We start from the raw sequence: 15,959 nt of genomic DNA, 5'->3' as shown, positions 1-15,959 counted from the left end.
AGGAAGAATATATTCCTCCAGAATCTACTACCATATCCAGTTCTGCTCAGTATAATTTCTTGTAATGTTTTCTTTCTGAGTTGTGTTTATCCTTGTTGGTAGCAGATCTAATTAGCCGAAAGTCCCCTGAAGCCTTCTCCTGCAATAAGCCATACTTGCTGGGTGGCTCCCCTGCTGCTCAGAGCAGCCAACAAAGCCTTCTTGACTCTGGCATGTGTTTCTACTTTAGTAGCTGAAAACTTAACCAATGGGTCTCCTTCACTCTGTCTGGGGCTGAACAACAGTGTGGCTTAGATACAGAGGCCGGTGGGGTTGACCTTAGCGTACTCTGAACTTGGCTAAAACCCGGAGCATGCCCAGAGCTCTGTTTTAGTGAGGCACAGAGAGCTGTTTGTAGCGTTTTTCTTGCGCGCTTTTGTAAGCAATTTAACTAATAGTTAGGGTATTGTGCTTGATGCTGGGCTAGTCTGTATTTATATCCTGTCAAACCACATATGCTGCTAGCACGCCCCAAGCTTTTCACTGTGATACCAGGAAGGACTGAATTCAAAATATTGTTTTACCATACCTGTGTTAGATCATCGGTTGCAGGCAGCTAATGAACACAACAGTCTGCCTCAACAGGGAAGCTTTAAGGACTACAGAGGTCAGTCTTTGACAGCTTAGTTGTCATAGCCCACCGGTAGCCACCACGTCTGGTTCACTCAGGGGACAAATCCTGCTCCTGTGTGCAGGGCTTCCTGTTTATAACTTCCCTCCACAGACTCATCGTCCTGCTAGGATTATTGTGGGGAGTGGAACTGGGTCCAAGTGCCAGACACTGCCTTCACTGCTTCAACTGGTTTTAATGGCTTTCTCTGTGTGACACCCAGATCACAGAATCACAGAATCTTCATGGTTGGAAGGGACCTTTGAGATCGAGTCCAATCATACACAAAAAAAAAATATAAAAACCAACAAAAAAATCCCAAACCAGCAAACAAAAACAACCAAACACAAAACAAAACACCCAATCCAACAATCTCAGGCACTAGCGCATGCCCTGAAGTGCCACGTCTACACGTTTCTTAAATACCCCCAGGGATGGCGACTCCACCACCTCCCTGGGCAGGCTGTTCCAGTGCCTGACCACCCTCTCAGTAAAGTCATTCTTCCTGATATCTAATCTAAACCTCCCCTGCCCCAATTTCAGACCATTTCCTCTGGTCCTGTCATTATTCCCTTGGGAGAAGAGGCCAACACCCACCTCTCTACACCCTCCTTTCAGGGAGTTGTAGAGGGGATGATCAGGGGAAGAGATTATCAGCCGTTTCTATTAGCAAGAGAGGTCAGAAGAGAGATTTTACCAGGAAAACATCTGAGTTCACTGCAAGAATACTTAAAATAAACTAAGATGCTTCCTTTGCTCGAATGTGCCCCTTGTTCAAGCTTGCTTAATGGATGCTTGGCAGTAAATCAAGGCTTAGGCCTGCCTGCGTAAGACACTCTTCTCTGCTTAAACTAAACTAATTATTGCTAGACTGTGCTGATACTGAATACAAACACACTGGAACCAATTTCAGCCTCTGGGGTAGCTTTGGATACCTGTTGTAAACCAAGGTTCTTTAAACTGTTGGAATATATATTTCTACTAGTAGCTGGCACCAGTCTAACTACATGGATTTTGCAACAGGAGAGCAACTCTTTGTAGCTCAGCCCTTACTTCTTAGCTCCCTCAGATATTTATGTCTGTAACTTGAGTGCCTGAGCACCTTCTGCCATGACTAAGTGGATGCACATCCCAAAAGGGAACAAATTTGGTACGTGAGTTTTGTGATCTACCTTGGAAGAAAACAATCCATTCATTTGTAGCAAAAAGCTCTTTAACTACAAGGCTCCTGGAGTTCTAGAGGCCGTTGTTCTGAAAAATTGCTACGTAAATAAACTGACATGTTTTGTGGCCATTCCTTCCCCAATCCCATTAACCTTTTTCACTAGAGGAGTGACAGTACCTGCTCTGGAGTTTTTTGAGAAAGCATAGCCATTGAACCGCCTGCCTCTTTAGTAGGATAGTCAGGAAACTTGCCTATGATATGCCTGTGTGAGAAACAAAAGATAGGAAAGGAATTACAATCCGTAGTTGTTCACCTGGTTGACAAAGATGTTAGATGGTGGGGAATCATACCCTCCTTCACCTCTTACACAAAAACAGAGAGCTGGATTGCTTCCTATGACAGTGGCTTTTTGTCCAAGAAATGCATTAAAACGGTTACCAGCCTGGCTCTTGTCCCTGCAGCCTATCGCACGTTGGAAGTTCTTAAGGAATTTCTTAAGACTGCGCATCATTTCATAGCCAAGAGACTTAGCTTAAAGTCTTTATAGCTCTACTCTCTGCTTTCAACATCCAGCATTTAAAAAAAAAAAAAATAAAAAATTATTTAAATCGGTTTTGGTCTACAAATTCCAGGTTGTATTTTTGTTTGAGAATCTCCACCCTCAAAATTTTCCAATGTAGTTGCACAATTGGGTGGTGACGGAAGCTGGGGAGGGAGAAATTTAAGGGCTTTGTGGTAAGGTAACATGGATGGCCTAGATAACATAGGGTGCTTCCAGACCTTTCAGAAGGATTAAAAGACAAAAATAATAACTACAGTCCAAAGGCCATTTATAATGATAAGACTCTTTCACTGAATTTCACTTTTGTAGCTTTTTGGATTATATCGGTAAGATTTTTCTCTTTGGTAGTATCAGGAAGATTTTCTGTCCCAAATAAAACTCTGATGCTGCAGAAAAATACTTGTGCTACTTTCAAATAGAACGGTAACCTTCCCTCTGAAGGAAATTTCCCTTGATAAGAAAATAGCTCAGAAATGTCAATGTGATTCATAAAAAATTGCTTTCATTTTTTTTAAGACAACTGGTACCTTAAGGGATTTTCCTAGTCTACTGTTAAGCAGTAGGCTCAATTTTAAGCTGAGAACCTTGGAACAGAGCATCAGTTATGTTTCTATAGTACCACGTGTGCCGTTTGGATCCCCAGTTACTATTCATGTAATACGGATTACAAAAGAATAAAAAACTCGTTTGTCTGATTGTAAGCTCTGACTTGCATGTTCAACAATTACTAGTTCTATATGCAAAAAGAGGTGAGACTTTGGTCACTGCGTTCCTAGAAATCAGTTTGCATGAACAAAGGGGTGTCACTGTGTCATGGTTTAACCCCAGCCAGCAGTTAGAACCATGCAGCCGCTTGCTCGCGTGTCCCTCCTCCCCTCCCCGAGTTGGGATGGAGGAGAGAATCGGAAAAGTAAAAGTGACAAAAAATTCGTGGGTTGAGATAAAGACAATTTCATAAGAAGAGCAAAAGCCACGCACGCAAGCCAAGTAAAACAAGGAATTCATTCCCTGCTTCCCATAGGCAGGCAGGTGTCAGCACTCTCCAGGAAAGCAGGGCTCCATTATGCCTCACGGTTACTTGGGAAGACAAATGCCATAACCTTGAATGTCCCCCCGCTTCCTCCTCCTTCCCCCAGCTTTATATCCTGAGCATGACGTCATATGGCATGGAATATCCCTTTGGTCCGTCGGGGTCAGCTGTCCCAGCGTGTTCTGGGCATGTTCAGTTTGGAGAAGAGGAGGCTGAGGGGGGACCTCATTGCCATCTACAACTACCTGAAAGGAGGTTGTAGAGAGGTGGGTGTTGAGCTGGGTGGGTTGTAGAGAGGTGTCTTCTCCCAAGGGAATAATGACAGGACCAGAGGAAATGGTCTGAAGTTGGGGCAGGGGTGGTTTAGATTAGATATCAGGAAGAATTACTTTACTGAGAGGGTGGTCAGGCACTGGAATGGCCTGCCCAGGGAGGTGGTGGAGTCACCATCCCTGGAGGTATTTAAGAAATGTGTAGACGTGGCACTTCAGGGCGTGCTCTAGTGCCCGAGATTGTTGGGTTGGGTTTTTTTTGTGTGTGTGTGTGTGTATGGTTGGACTTGATGATCTCAAAGGTTCCTTCCAACCATGAAGTTTCTGTGATTCTGTCCCAGATGTGTCCCAGCTTTTCGTGCACTCCCAGCCCACTCGCTGGCAGGGCAGTGTGAGGAGCAGAAGACTGCTTAGCAACAACCAAAACCATCAGTGTTTTACCAACACTTTTTGCATCCTAAAACCAAAACATATCACTATACCATCTGCCAGTAAGCCAGTCAACTCTATTCCAGCCAAAACCACGACATATTTTTAGTGTAATTTTTTTTTAAATCTAGTAAGAATGGGGTTTTGGCCTCAGAAACCTGCATCATCTAGTTTATTTAATGATAGATCGTATTTCATTTTTTTACACACAGCCAGAAAATAGCTCAATTTTATGTTAAATGCAATCTTGTTTTAAATGCTGCTACATTTGGGTTAGGGTCGCTGGCTTAGAGCAACAAATTTCTCAAAATCTGGTATTAAAGCTGTTCCTACTTTACTAATGCCAGCTGGGAGGAAGGAAAGGCAATATGCACTGTGGGTGAAGAATCGGTTTGGAGTCCATTGCCCAGTGAATGCAGTATCAGTGCCAGCTTTCAATATATATTAGTGTTACATTTGGTATTTGTACTAGCTTTCCACTTTTAAATCATTTACAGCTCTTGGAGATGGAAATATTTACCCTTTGGATATGCACGATGAGTGTATATCTGAGCGCTGTAGAAATTCTATCAAATTCGGAACTGGGTTCCAGTTTGTTTATAAACTGTGTTTTCTGCGTGATTCTTCTGCAGTTGTTTGGGATGACATGGCTCATCCCATCTTTTTGTAGGAGCTACAGCAAGTGCTTATGTTGAAAAACAGCTTCAAGTGAAGATAAGGTAATGCCAGTCTTTTTGCACAAGAAATGCGTCAGCCATTTATGAACCAGTCAATTGTCCTGGGACTGGGTCTTTGGTTGAGGGCAATGCAGAATGTAAGTTCCCGTGGCCATCAGTGACTCTGAGAGCAGACAACTACCACACGTTTCAGTCGAGCCAATTCTTGAGGGGCATGTTGGTTTTCCTCTCTTTGGACTTCATCCCTTCCTGTGTACTGTTGTTTAGCGTATTAATGGCTGTCCCATGGTTGGGGAGCAGTATTCTTAATTCTATTTCCTCATCTGACCTCGCATGGGTTTTCCTCTTCTGGGTTTAAATGACTACAACTTCAATCTTGTAATGCCTGGAAAGCGTGCATATGCATGACCCTTATAGACAAATTCCTCTCTTTAGGAAACCCTCTGAGTTCAAAGGTTAAACTAGGGATTCATTTGGCCTGTAAATCTGCACAGAAAAATGCAGTCATTGATCTTCCTGGTCAAAAGTCCATTTCAAATGTAATGAATCTCAATTTTTATTCCTCATTTGCTTTTTACAACATTCTACTCGGAGACGTTACAAAGGATTGTCTCATGCATCTGTCATAAGATGCTAATTTGGACTCAACTGGACCTAAACTATTTTGTATAAGCTTGCTTTACAGCTGTTGATAATGACAAAACATCAGGATAAAACAAGCAGCCAGCATGAGCTCCATGAGCAGCCAAGGGTATTCCTATATCTTTGTTCCATCAGATATGATACACTGTGATGTCGTCTGTGGCTCAAGAGGGTTCCATGAGACATGTCCCATGTTGAATAGGGAACAGGTCTTGAATTAGGAGGATCTTCCCAACATTCCAAACAGAATGATTTTGTTCTTGCTTTGCAGTTCAGGTTTGTTCGAACAATTTTAAACTGCCCTTCCCTTTTGAAACTTCCTAGAAACGATGAAGTATTCATGATTCACCAGCCACCAAGCTGGTGAGGGGTCTGGAGAACAAGTCCTAGGAGGAGAGGCTGAGGGAACTGCACGTGTTTAGTTTGGAGAAGAGGAGGCTGAGAGGGGACCTCGTTGCCCTCTACAACTCCCTGAAAGGAGGGTGTAGAGAGGTGGGTGTTGGCCTCTTCTCCCAAGGGAATAATGACAGGACCAGAGGAAATGGTCTGAAGTTGGGGCAGGGGAGGTTTAGATTAGATATCAGGAAGAATGACTTTACTGAGAGGGTGGTCAGGCACTGGAACAGCCTGCCCAGGGAGGTGGTGGAGTCGCCATCCCTGGGGGTATTTAAGAAACGTGTAGACGTGGCACTTCAGGGCATGCTCTAGTGCCCAAGATTGTTGGTTTGTGTCTGTTTGTGGGTGGGGTGTGGTTGTGGCCGTTTGGTTTGGTTTTGGTGTTGGTGTTCTGGGATTTTTTGGGTGGTTTTTTTTTTGTTTTTTTTTTTGGTTGGACTTGGTGATCTCAAAGGGCCCATCCAACCAAAAATATTCTGTGATTCTGTGATTAGAGCCAGTTCTAAGGCAATAATACTAAAAGAAAATTAACCCAGATGATGTAAAAACTTCCTCCAAACTCAAGCCTAGCATGCCGTTTTGCTTTGTTGGAAGTGTGGAGGAGAGCTTTAGGGTGGAAATCCTTGGTGGCACTAATGATACAACCACGCTGTAAACCAAGACTTAGAGAAGGTGGAGCTGCAGAGGTTCCCATAGTCAGCAGCTAGCCTGAAAATTAACTGGGGTGTAGAAGGGCATTATACCTGCGCCTGCATTGTTCGTTGACTCCAAAAGTTGAGTTGCAAATACATTCACTGTAAGTCTAGCTCATTAGAGATCACTGGGTGTGAATTTCAGACTGGTGTTTGTTTTTTAGATTGCTCTCTTGGTTGTGTGAAATAAGAAAACTACTTGGCCTACATTTTCTCTAATCTGCCCAGCATTTATTTTCAATATTCATAGTACCTTGACACTTTCTTTGCACATACGTCACTGTATCTAGCCGACGGATTACCCACAAAGTTCACCTACCCTGATGCTCCCTCTGCATGTCACTGAAAAGGGACCATTACGCAAAAACTAAACTAGTGGTCAGGCAAGTCCAAAAATCTTCTTGCATGTTGATGGGGAGAATGTAAAAAGCTTAAGCTCTTGATAAGAAGAGTATTGGAGCGTGTAATATATTTGAGAGACATGGTACATGTCAGAAACACCTGGTTCCGAGGCAAATCAAAACTCAATGAATCTGTTACTTATTATTTTGCAGGGAAAAAATATCCAATTGTGCTTTTCCAGCATCTCATAAAAATGTGCAAATGCCAGAACTGGAAGAAGCAGCTCTTCCTTTCAACACAATTGCTTCAGTGGGAGTGCTGACAATGTGTTAAGGACTACAAGTAAAAGCAGAAACAAATTCTATTTGATTTCACATGGAGGGTGCAGTTCTAGTAAAACCGTTTGCCTAAACGAAGGAATGAAATTTTTAAAAAGCATGGCAGCTTGCTAGGACTGGACTCGGTGGCTGCACAGAAGCAAATAAGGCGAGATGGAAAGGTAGGGCTAGGAAGAAACCTCCCTCTTGTGAGACAAACTCCAGCAGCAGCCTAGGGAAGCCCTTATCATCCTGGGCTGCATCAAGAGAAAAGTGGCCAGCAGGTCGCAGGAGGTGATTCTACCCCTCTAACCTGCGCTCGTGAGACCCCACCTGGAGCACTGTGTCCAGCTCTGGAGTCCTCAACACAGGAAGGACATGGAATGGGTCCAGCAGAGGGACACGAAGATGATGAGAGGGCTGGAGCACCTCCCCTATGAAGACAGGCTGAGAGAGCTGGGGTTGTTCAGCCTGGAGAAGGGAAGGCTCCGGGAAGACCTCACAGCAGCCTTCCAATATCTGAAGGGAGCCTACAGGAGAGCCGGAGAGGGACTCTTTGTCAGGAAGTGTAGTGACAGGACAAGGGGTAATGGTTTTAAATTGGAAGAGGGGAGATTTAGGTTAGACATTTGGAGGAAATTCTTTCCTGTGAGGGTGGTGAGGCACTGGAACAGGTTGCCCAGGGAAGTTGTGGCTGCCCCATCCCTGGAGGTGTTTAAGGCCAGGCTGGATGGGGCTTTGAGCAGCCTGCTCTAGTGGAGGTGTCCCTGCCCATGGCAGGGGGGTTGGAACTTGATGATCTTTAAGGTCCCTTCCAACTCTAACCATTCTATGATTATAGACTAAGGACCCCAAAGACTGCTGCTTCCTAGTCTGCAAGGCAAGGAGCTGAGGACGGTTCTTGTGGGTGACCTGCTCCCTGTTGTGTATTGACAGGCCACTGAGCAGAAAGATGCGTTTGGGAGCTTTGCTTGCGCTGCTGCAAAACAAACTGATGAGTGCCAGAGTTCGCGGTAGGCAAAATATCTTATATTTGGGTCAGAGCCACTGCTTTAACAGGACTAGTAAATGCTTCTGTGCTGCAGAGGACATTGCTGAAGAAGGGATCTTTAGAAACTGTGATGTGTGAGAAATCCATTACTTTTTTTTTTTTGGAAAGCAGTGAAATCCTGTCAACGGGGGCATAGCATGGATTTGGTAAACAGCTTTACAGAGAAGCCATCTAATTGGAATGAATGGGGGCCCTAAATCTGAATCAAACCAGCTCAACCGGAAGAGTAAGGGGATGAACAAAGATGGAGGGGTGAAAAGAGACAATCTTCCACTCCCAGCTAAGGAAGAAAAGGATCTGATGAGATTTTTGTGCTGTTTCTCAAGTTATGTTCTGTTCTCTGGTTCACTGCTACTTGCTCTCCCCCTTTCCAAACCTATTCCTCTTACATTAACTTAGATCTGTCAAGTGTAATTGAAAAAGAATGATCTTTTATGGTCTGCAATGCAAACCCTTTTGTCTCCGAATGTGTAGCACTGCATTTTGGCTCTTCTGGGCTCAATTTTTGTTTTAGCGCACAACCCACATAAATGTCCAAGTTTTAACTAGGTTGGGACGGTTCTTTAACATCTCCAAATCATGACCAGGACTTGGTATGAGTCGGTACGATTGGCAGTCTCTGCTGGATTAGCCCTGAAGGCTGTGGCACCTCAATTCTGACCTATAAAATAAATTCCTTGTCTTGGAGATGACCCTACACTGTGCTTGTCTCATTTGCTGCTTCCTCCCCTCCTCATTTCAGGAGAGTCACCATTTGTTTCTTAAGTGTTTCCTCTTTATTCCACATTGCTCAGGGATGGTTATAGTTAAGGCGAAATATGGCTGTTGATTTATGAGAACACACCACTGATTTAAACATTTTGTCTGGTAACAGACTCAACAAGTTACTACCTACTCTGTTCTCTGGCATGATTTTACATGTGTTATTCTTTCTTTTTGGCCATGGCTTCTCTAGCTAATTGCATAAAAGGCCTTGTCAGGAAAAATAAAAAATTGTTCTTTGGAGGAAAAAGAGCCTTTAACTCTTTTCAGGGTAAGAAAGGATGTGGGCTATGTGCAGAAGAAAAGGCATGAATGATGGCTGTAAGCTCTAGGCGGAAAGACAGCAGAGTGTTCTGCACAGAAAGGGAACAGAAACAAAGGGCAAGGGGGACCCTTTAAAGAAATAAAACCCTCGTTGTTTTGTAGTTCTCACCTATTTCTGTAATCCCACCTGATACGGGTTCCCTCAAACTACTTAAATAGCAGTGTTAGTTTATTTTAGGTGTCTTTGCTGCAGCATTTTCTTTCCTTTTGTGTGTGTCTTTTCATTAGCTCTTTGAAAATTACTTTCAGAAAAAATAACCTAGGCAAATACAGAATTACTTATAAAGCAAGATTAATTTCCACAGGCTTCTTGTCATCTTTAATGGGTTTGGACACAACCATATTACAACTTATGTTTTATCTAAGGTCCTGATCCTCCAAGTGTTTGTTTGTATGTGTGATAGTTATGCATGGAAGTAATTCATGGAGTGACTTGCAGGGAGAATTGTTTGGAGGATTGGAAACTTTATTGTTCTGGATAAATATTCGGCTTTAAAAATTTAAGATCAAGTATTTTGAGGCCAACCATGTGCAAGAAGAAACATTCCCATCTACAAATGAGTGTGAAAGGTTTGTGGGGAAAGGTGATATCCTTTATTACCGTAACTATCGTAACTAGAAACAATAGACAGTCTTTTGGGTACCCAATGCCTGCCTTAGATCTGAAATGGTAGAAGTATCTTCAAAGCCAAGTAATAGTTGGGAGTAGTTGTTGGAGGGGACAGACCTAAATGTGGTAATTCTCACTGATAGTTTTATTACATGTAGTATCATTGACCAGGAAAGGTAGACCTTTGGCTGACCCAGTACAGTTGTTCTTAAGCTTCTTGAGTTCTTACAATGAAAAAGTCTGTTCTGCTTTGTCATAAGGTTATTTTACTTCTTCAGGGATCCTTCTGGTCTTTTAAGGATAGCAATAGGTAATTAGTGCATTGGAAAAAAAAGGAATCTCTGTTCCCTTTCAGACAGACTTGGGCATGAGCTTTCTCTGCCAGTACTCCTGGTTATCCTGCTTCCTGCTGTAAACCATAGGGGAAAAGGAGGGAAAAGGACTTTTTGATGTATCGGTACCTTCAAAATTCTGACAAACTATTCCTAATTTAAAAAGGCAATAGGTTTTTCTCCTTGAATTGAATCAGAGACACGGGAAGGTAGCACTGCAAATTACTGCTGAGTTTTTGAATGAGAATAAAAGGTAATATGGGCATGAATGATGCCACAGAGAAACAAAAAGATTTATTTTACAGTTCCAATATCAGCTTCAATTAAAAAAAAAAAAAAAAAGGAAAACTCAGAACAAAAATTTGGCAATATCAACACTCACAAAATGTTCTGGTGCTCTGATTTTGCATGTCCCTCCGTACCCACAAAAATATTGCCAAAAGTTTTCTCAGAGCTCAAATCTGAATTAACTCAGGATTGGGAGAAATCACGTCCTGACCTACTTAACTGAACTCCTTTGCAAGAGCTAATAACATCCAACCCATACTGAAAGCTTAGACAAACCTAGAGTAGACATGTATTAAATGTACCCAGCATGGCATGGAAATGGAAATAAGGTTAAAGGGACTGGAAAGCAGATTCCTATAGGGTTATTTAGGGTTTTTTGCCTTGACTCCTGAATGCAAAACAGTCTTGGGCAGAGCTGCTGGCAAGCCTGGTGTGAGGCTCTCTGCAGTAACAGTAAAGGCATCTCCTGGTAGACCCAAGGACATCTGGATGTCCCATCCCTGCCCTTGGAAGGAATGGCTTCTGAGCCGTGAGCAGGGCATGTCTTGGTGTCACACAGCAGTCTCTAGTCTGCAGTATTTCTGTTGTTGGCTTTGCCAGGCCTGCAAGTAACTACCTTGTTAGTGAGGAATTCATCAAAATGACTGTATGTACTTGTGTTGGGGTAAAATCTTACTTATCCGAAAACAGGCCTGAGAGAACCAGAAATCCTGCCTTTTTGCTTCTCTGAGAGCTTCAGAGCAGACACTGACATTCAGCACCCGTGTTTTTGTTTTGTAGGTCTACGCTTCTTTTAGTGCCTGTCCTTTTCTTTTGGACTTGTTCCTCACCCCGTGCTTACCGGAGCCCGTGAAGCAGGCTACCTTCCTCCAGGGGCTGTCTCAAAAGGTGGAAGGCTGCTCCCCTTCTTCCACAGTCAGACTGTCCCTAGGCTTATTTCCAGTGTCAGCTTCCTGTTGACTGTCTACAGCCTTTTGAGGAATGTGATCCTGTCAACCCGGCTGTAAGGAGAGCGGGTTGAGCAATCCTTCCTGCGGAGGAAGAACTCCCCTCAGGGCCCAGCACCACGGTCTGGGGGACTTGGCTGATGGAGTAATGAGTACTCTGGAGCGAGCAACTCTCATTAGACTCTCATCTGGTTTGATTTTCTTACATCTTTCCATTCTCTTTAGAGCGAGGTCAACAATACAGAAGCTGGCTCAAAGAAATGTCAGGTCAAATTCCCCTTGCATTTACTGAATTCCTTACCTTTGGTCAGCTTATCCTGCCTTCACAGAATGCCAAATTCTGACTCAAATTGGCAATATTTCCTGTGCTTAGTATTAAACTTAAGAGACTGAAACAATTATGGCCAGTTTTAAGCAAGATTACTTTAACTCAGACTAGAAGCTTTGCAAGAATAGCTTTCCTGCAGAGTCAGCCAGAGGGAATCAACAGTTCTTTATTAACACAATATGAATTCTGTAAAGAGGAAAATAAAGCATGTGATTTTTTTGTAGCAAGGCCAGCCAAAAGAAATAACTTGTCCTCCAACATCACAAGTTTCTTTGGGATTTGGAGTGAAATGGACTATAGAGAGCATTTTGTCTTATTGGATAAACAATTATGAGAAATTCGAGCAATCGCTTTTGCTTCGTAGAAGTCAAGGTGTTAGCGAAACAAGACGAAATGCATCTTTATGGAAGGGAAAATAGGCTGTAAACTGGGCACGGCTGCTTTAAATAGTTTTGCCATGGCCCGTCACTTTAACTTGAAGATAAAAGCTTTGGGGAAGGTTAAGAAATGGTGTCCTGGACAGGTCGCCCACCTGGAAAAGTACCACTTGCACCCAAGCTCTGTGTCAGCTCTCACAGGACTTTGCCCTCCTCCTTCTTCTGAAATAGTTTTGCATATGCTGTATTTCTTCTGCCACCACCTGACTGTGAAAGGTACTTGAAGTATTTCAAGGGTATTAGCGGCATTAGCTGATTAAAACCTCCCTGAAATGACTGCGCTCTCCCTGAGCCTACTGTTCATATACTGGATGGATAGTTGCGTGCATGCATAATAAATTCAACGCACTTGGGACACGTGAATCTCCCTACATGTGTTATGCAGCATATACATCCTTTATATACGTCCGGAAAATTGGGAACTAAGAGGCTGAAACTGAACAGAGAAGCTTTGTGCTTTGATCTACCCTTATTTAAATACTGGAATAAATATGGCATGGCACGTAAGAGTAATATGTAGCCTTTTGTGTTAGTTGTTAAAACAAGCCAGCCTACCTGATGTAAGTGTGGCAAAATAATGCGATTTTTATCTCTTTTGCAACTTCTTGCATCACTTCAGTGTGAAGAAGCTGGGTAAATCTGAGGTGACAGCGAAGGTGGCACCAGACAGGTTGTAGCAGCTCTATCTCTAAGTCTGCCTCACATCTAGGGTACCAAGGCAGGAACGCGGTCTAGTCTGGCGTAACTTAAACTTGCCTCGCCTTTCACCTCCCTGCATCAAACTGATCTGTATGTGCATACTGTCCTCTTCAACCACCGCATCACGGCGGTCCCATTCATGGATCATTGTGCCTCTCTGACCTGCCGTCTGCCCCTGATTTGACTTTAAGCGTTTGTAAAGGACAATGTGCAATCAGCATCTGTCAGGCATCACATTACTGCTTGGGAGAGCCGGCTTGCTACTTCGCTTAAGACCGATATCACAGCGCTGTGCTAAAGGCGCTACCCGTAGCTAAGACCGCGCTGCCTTGAAAAGCAGCCGTGACGCTGCTTTTCAAGGAAGGAAGGAAGGAAGGAGAGAAGAGAAGGAAGGAAGGAAGAAGAGAAACTTGCGGGGAATGAGAAGCACACAGTACGTTCCTAAGTTTTAAAGAAGGCAACCAAATACGCTGCTCTGTGTTTCACTGCTGCTAACGTTCTTGCCCCCTTCAAGAGATGCAGTTCCGTGTGGTTTGCCCGAGTGTTTAAATGAACGATTTAATGATAAATCTGAGTCAATTTCATGCATATGAAAGCGGTCACAGTGCTTGATTTTTCAATGTTCATCCCAACTGGCTTGCGCAGCCTTATTTGAATAAATCACAATCAGGTGTACACAGACTGTAAAACCAGGAAAAAACCCAAGGCTCATATTGAAGAATAGCGCAGAGAATCCGTAGATAAAGTTAGAGATGTTTACAGACTCCTGGTCAACGCTAATAACCAAATAGCCCAGTAGCAAGAAAAATGATTTAGAATCTCTGCTTTGGCAATTAAAAAAGTGTGAGAAAAGACAAGGAGAAACATTCCAGATGAGCTCAATTAGAAGCCAGTCTCAGGCTGGTATTAAGAACATCCATTTATCAACACCGTTAATTGAAAAACCCAATCATCTCTGCAGCCCAAGAAACACACTGTAATGCCCTGAGATGCCAAGTTCATTAACCCTCACCTTTTAGTTCTGTGAAAGAAAAATTGGATTGCTGTATTTTTGTACCTGTTTAGTGTATGTCTCTTGTGTAGGTTCTATAATCTACCTAAACAGGCTGACAATGTGGGCAATCTTAGAGACTGAAAATCAAATGCCTTTCGTAGAACTTTGGCACTGCCTCTCTAAATAGATAGATTGGATCATTGGGCCAACATCAATGGTATGAGTTTCAACAAGGGCAAGTGCCAGATTCTGCACTTGGGCCACAATAACCCCAAGCAGCGCTACAGGCTTGGGGAAGTGTGGCTGGAAAGCTGCCTGGAAGAAAGAGACCTGGGGGTTCTAATTGACAAGCGGCTGAACATGAGCCAGCAGTGTGCCCAGGTGGCCAAGAAAGCCAACAGCATCCTGGCTTGTGTTAGAAATAGCATGACCAGCAGAAGTAGGGAGGTGATTGTGCCCCTGTACTCAGCACTGGTGAGGCCACACCTGGAGTATTGTGTCCAGTTTTGGGCACCTCAATACAAGAGAGATATCGAGGTGCTGGAGCGGGTACAGAGGAGGGCAACGAAGCCGGTGAAGGGCCTGGAAAATAAATCATATGAAGAGCGGTTGAAGGAGCTGGGACTGTTTAGTTTGAGGAAGAGGAGGCTGAGGGGAGACCTCATCACTCTCTACAGCTACTTGAAAGGACACTGTAGAGAGGTTGGTGCTGGTCTCTTCGCACAGGTAATTAATGACAGAACGAGAGGGAATGGCTTCAAGCTCCAACAGGGTAGGTTTAGACTGAACATTAGGAAAGAATTTTTCACAGAAAGAGTGGTTGGGCATTGGAATAAGCTGCCCAGGGAGGTGGTTGAGTCACCATCCCTGGATGTGTTTAAGAGCCGTTTAGATGTGGTGTTGGGGGATATGGTGTAGGGGAGAACTTTGTAGAGTAGGGTAGATGGTTGGACTCGATGATCCCAAGGGTCTCTTCCAACCTAGACGATTCCATGATTCAAAATGACTGAATTCTTCCTCACGTGCTACTCACTGAGATGCACTCAAATTTAATCAATTATAAGCACAAAACGGAGGGGTTTTTTATTATTGTTTGTTTACATGATGGCTTAATAAGGTGCTTTCTGAGCATCTGTTTGCGAGATGAGGCCAGTGCTGCAGAGAGTTGCTGGACGTGTGGCAGAAGAGGCGGACACCTGGCTGGCGACACAGGGACAGGCATGGGGGTGTCCCATGGGACATGTGGAACTGGACCTGCCGCCCACTCTTGGTAGAAGCAAAGTCCCCAAACATCAGTAATCTCCTTCTACCAAAGCGGCGTAACAGGTAAATTGGTGTGGGAAGTGCAATTTGAAGGTTGAAACTTGAAGGGCAGGTTTACTCACTTGCTAAATTTTAGGGCTCTTTTGTATGTTTTTTCAGTACTGGAGATATAAATGTATTGCTTCACGGGCCTGTATAGAAGATCAGTTGTCTGGAATGGACTTATTATAGGATAGCAGAACTCCCCGGAGCAAAGAATGTAAAGATTAAGTTTGGATAGGAATGAAATATAGGCACATATGTGGGAGAGGCTACAATCAACTGCTCCCACCTTCACTCCCACTAGTTCCCAGGCCTCCCGCAATTGCAAGCCTTGCAATACATAAAGAATAAAACTATGCATTTACACATGATTTCCCAGAAGAGAATGAAGGTGAAACGACGTTTCGGGCATAGCATTACCCTCTCTGCAGCAGCTATCAGAGCTGAGGCAATGATGGGAAGCACATGTATGCAATACAAAAGATGGCAGAGCTCCGGCTCTGGAATTTGCTCCCTCGGAGCAATTGTATTTTGACTTGGAATACTTTGAGGACTCCTGCAGCTACACAGACTTATAGCCATGCTTTAAACCAGTATCTTCAAAATTAGTTGCTGCATTAGATGCTTTCCAGAAAAATCTGCAGGAAAGAGCCAGTCTCCCTGTGTGATGGGGAACACAAAACAAGACAGCAAACTTCCTTTCCAAGCC

General features: G+C 43.6%; 1 protein-coding gene across 1 annotated transcript in view; it reads right to left on the bottom strand.

The window, feature by feature from the left end:
• Positions 1-15,959, bottom strand: part of DRC11 (dynein regulatory complex subunit 11) — a 119,154-nt gene that overhangs the window by 58,182 nt on the left and 45,013 nt on the right. Inside the window, exon 7 of the mRNA XM_074144753.1 lies at positions 1,992-2,076. Within this exon, the coding sequence (XP_074000854.1) occupies positions 1,992-2,076 (85 nt within the window). The remainder of the gene's footprint in view (positions 1-1,991; positions 2,077-15,959) is intronic.

This window comes from Numenius arquata, chromosome 3, assembly GCF_964106895.1.
Source record: "Numenius arquata chromosome 3, bNumArq3.hap1.1, whole genome shotgun sequence".
Taxonomy (NCBI): Eukaryota; Metazoa; Chordata; class Aves; order Charadriiformes; family Scolopacidae; genus Numenius; species Numenius arquata.
Note: the sequence above shows the minus strand (reverse complement) of the source record. Positions and strands in the feature narration are given on the sequence as shown.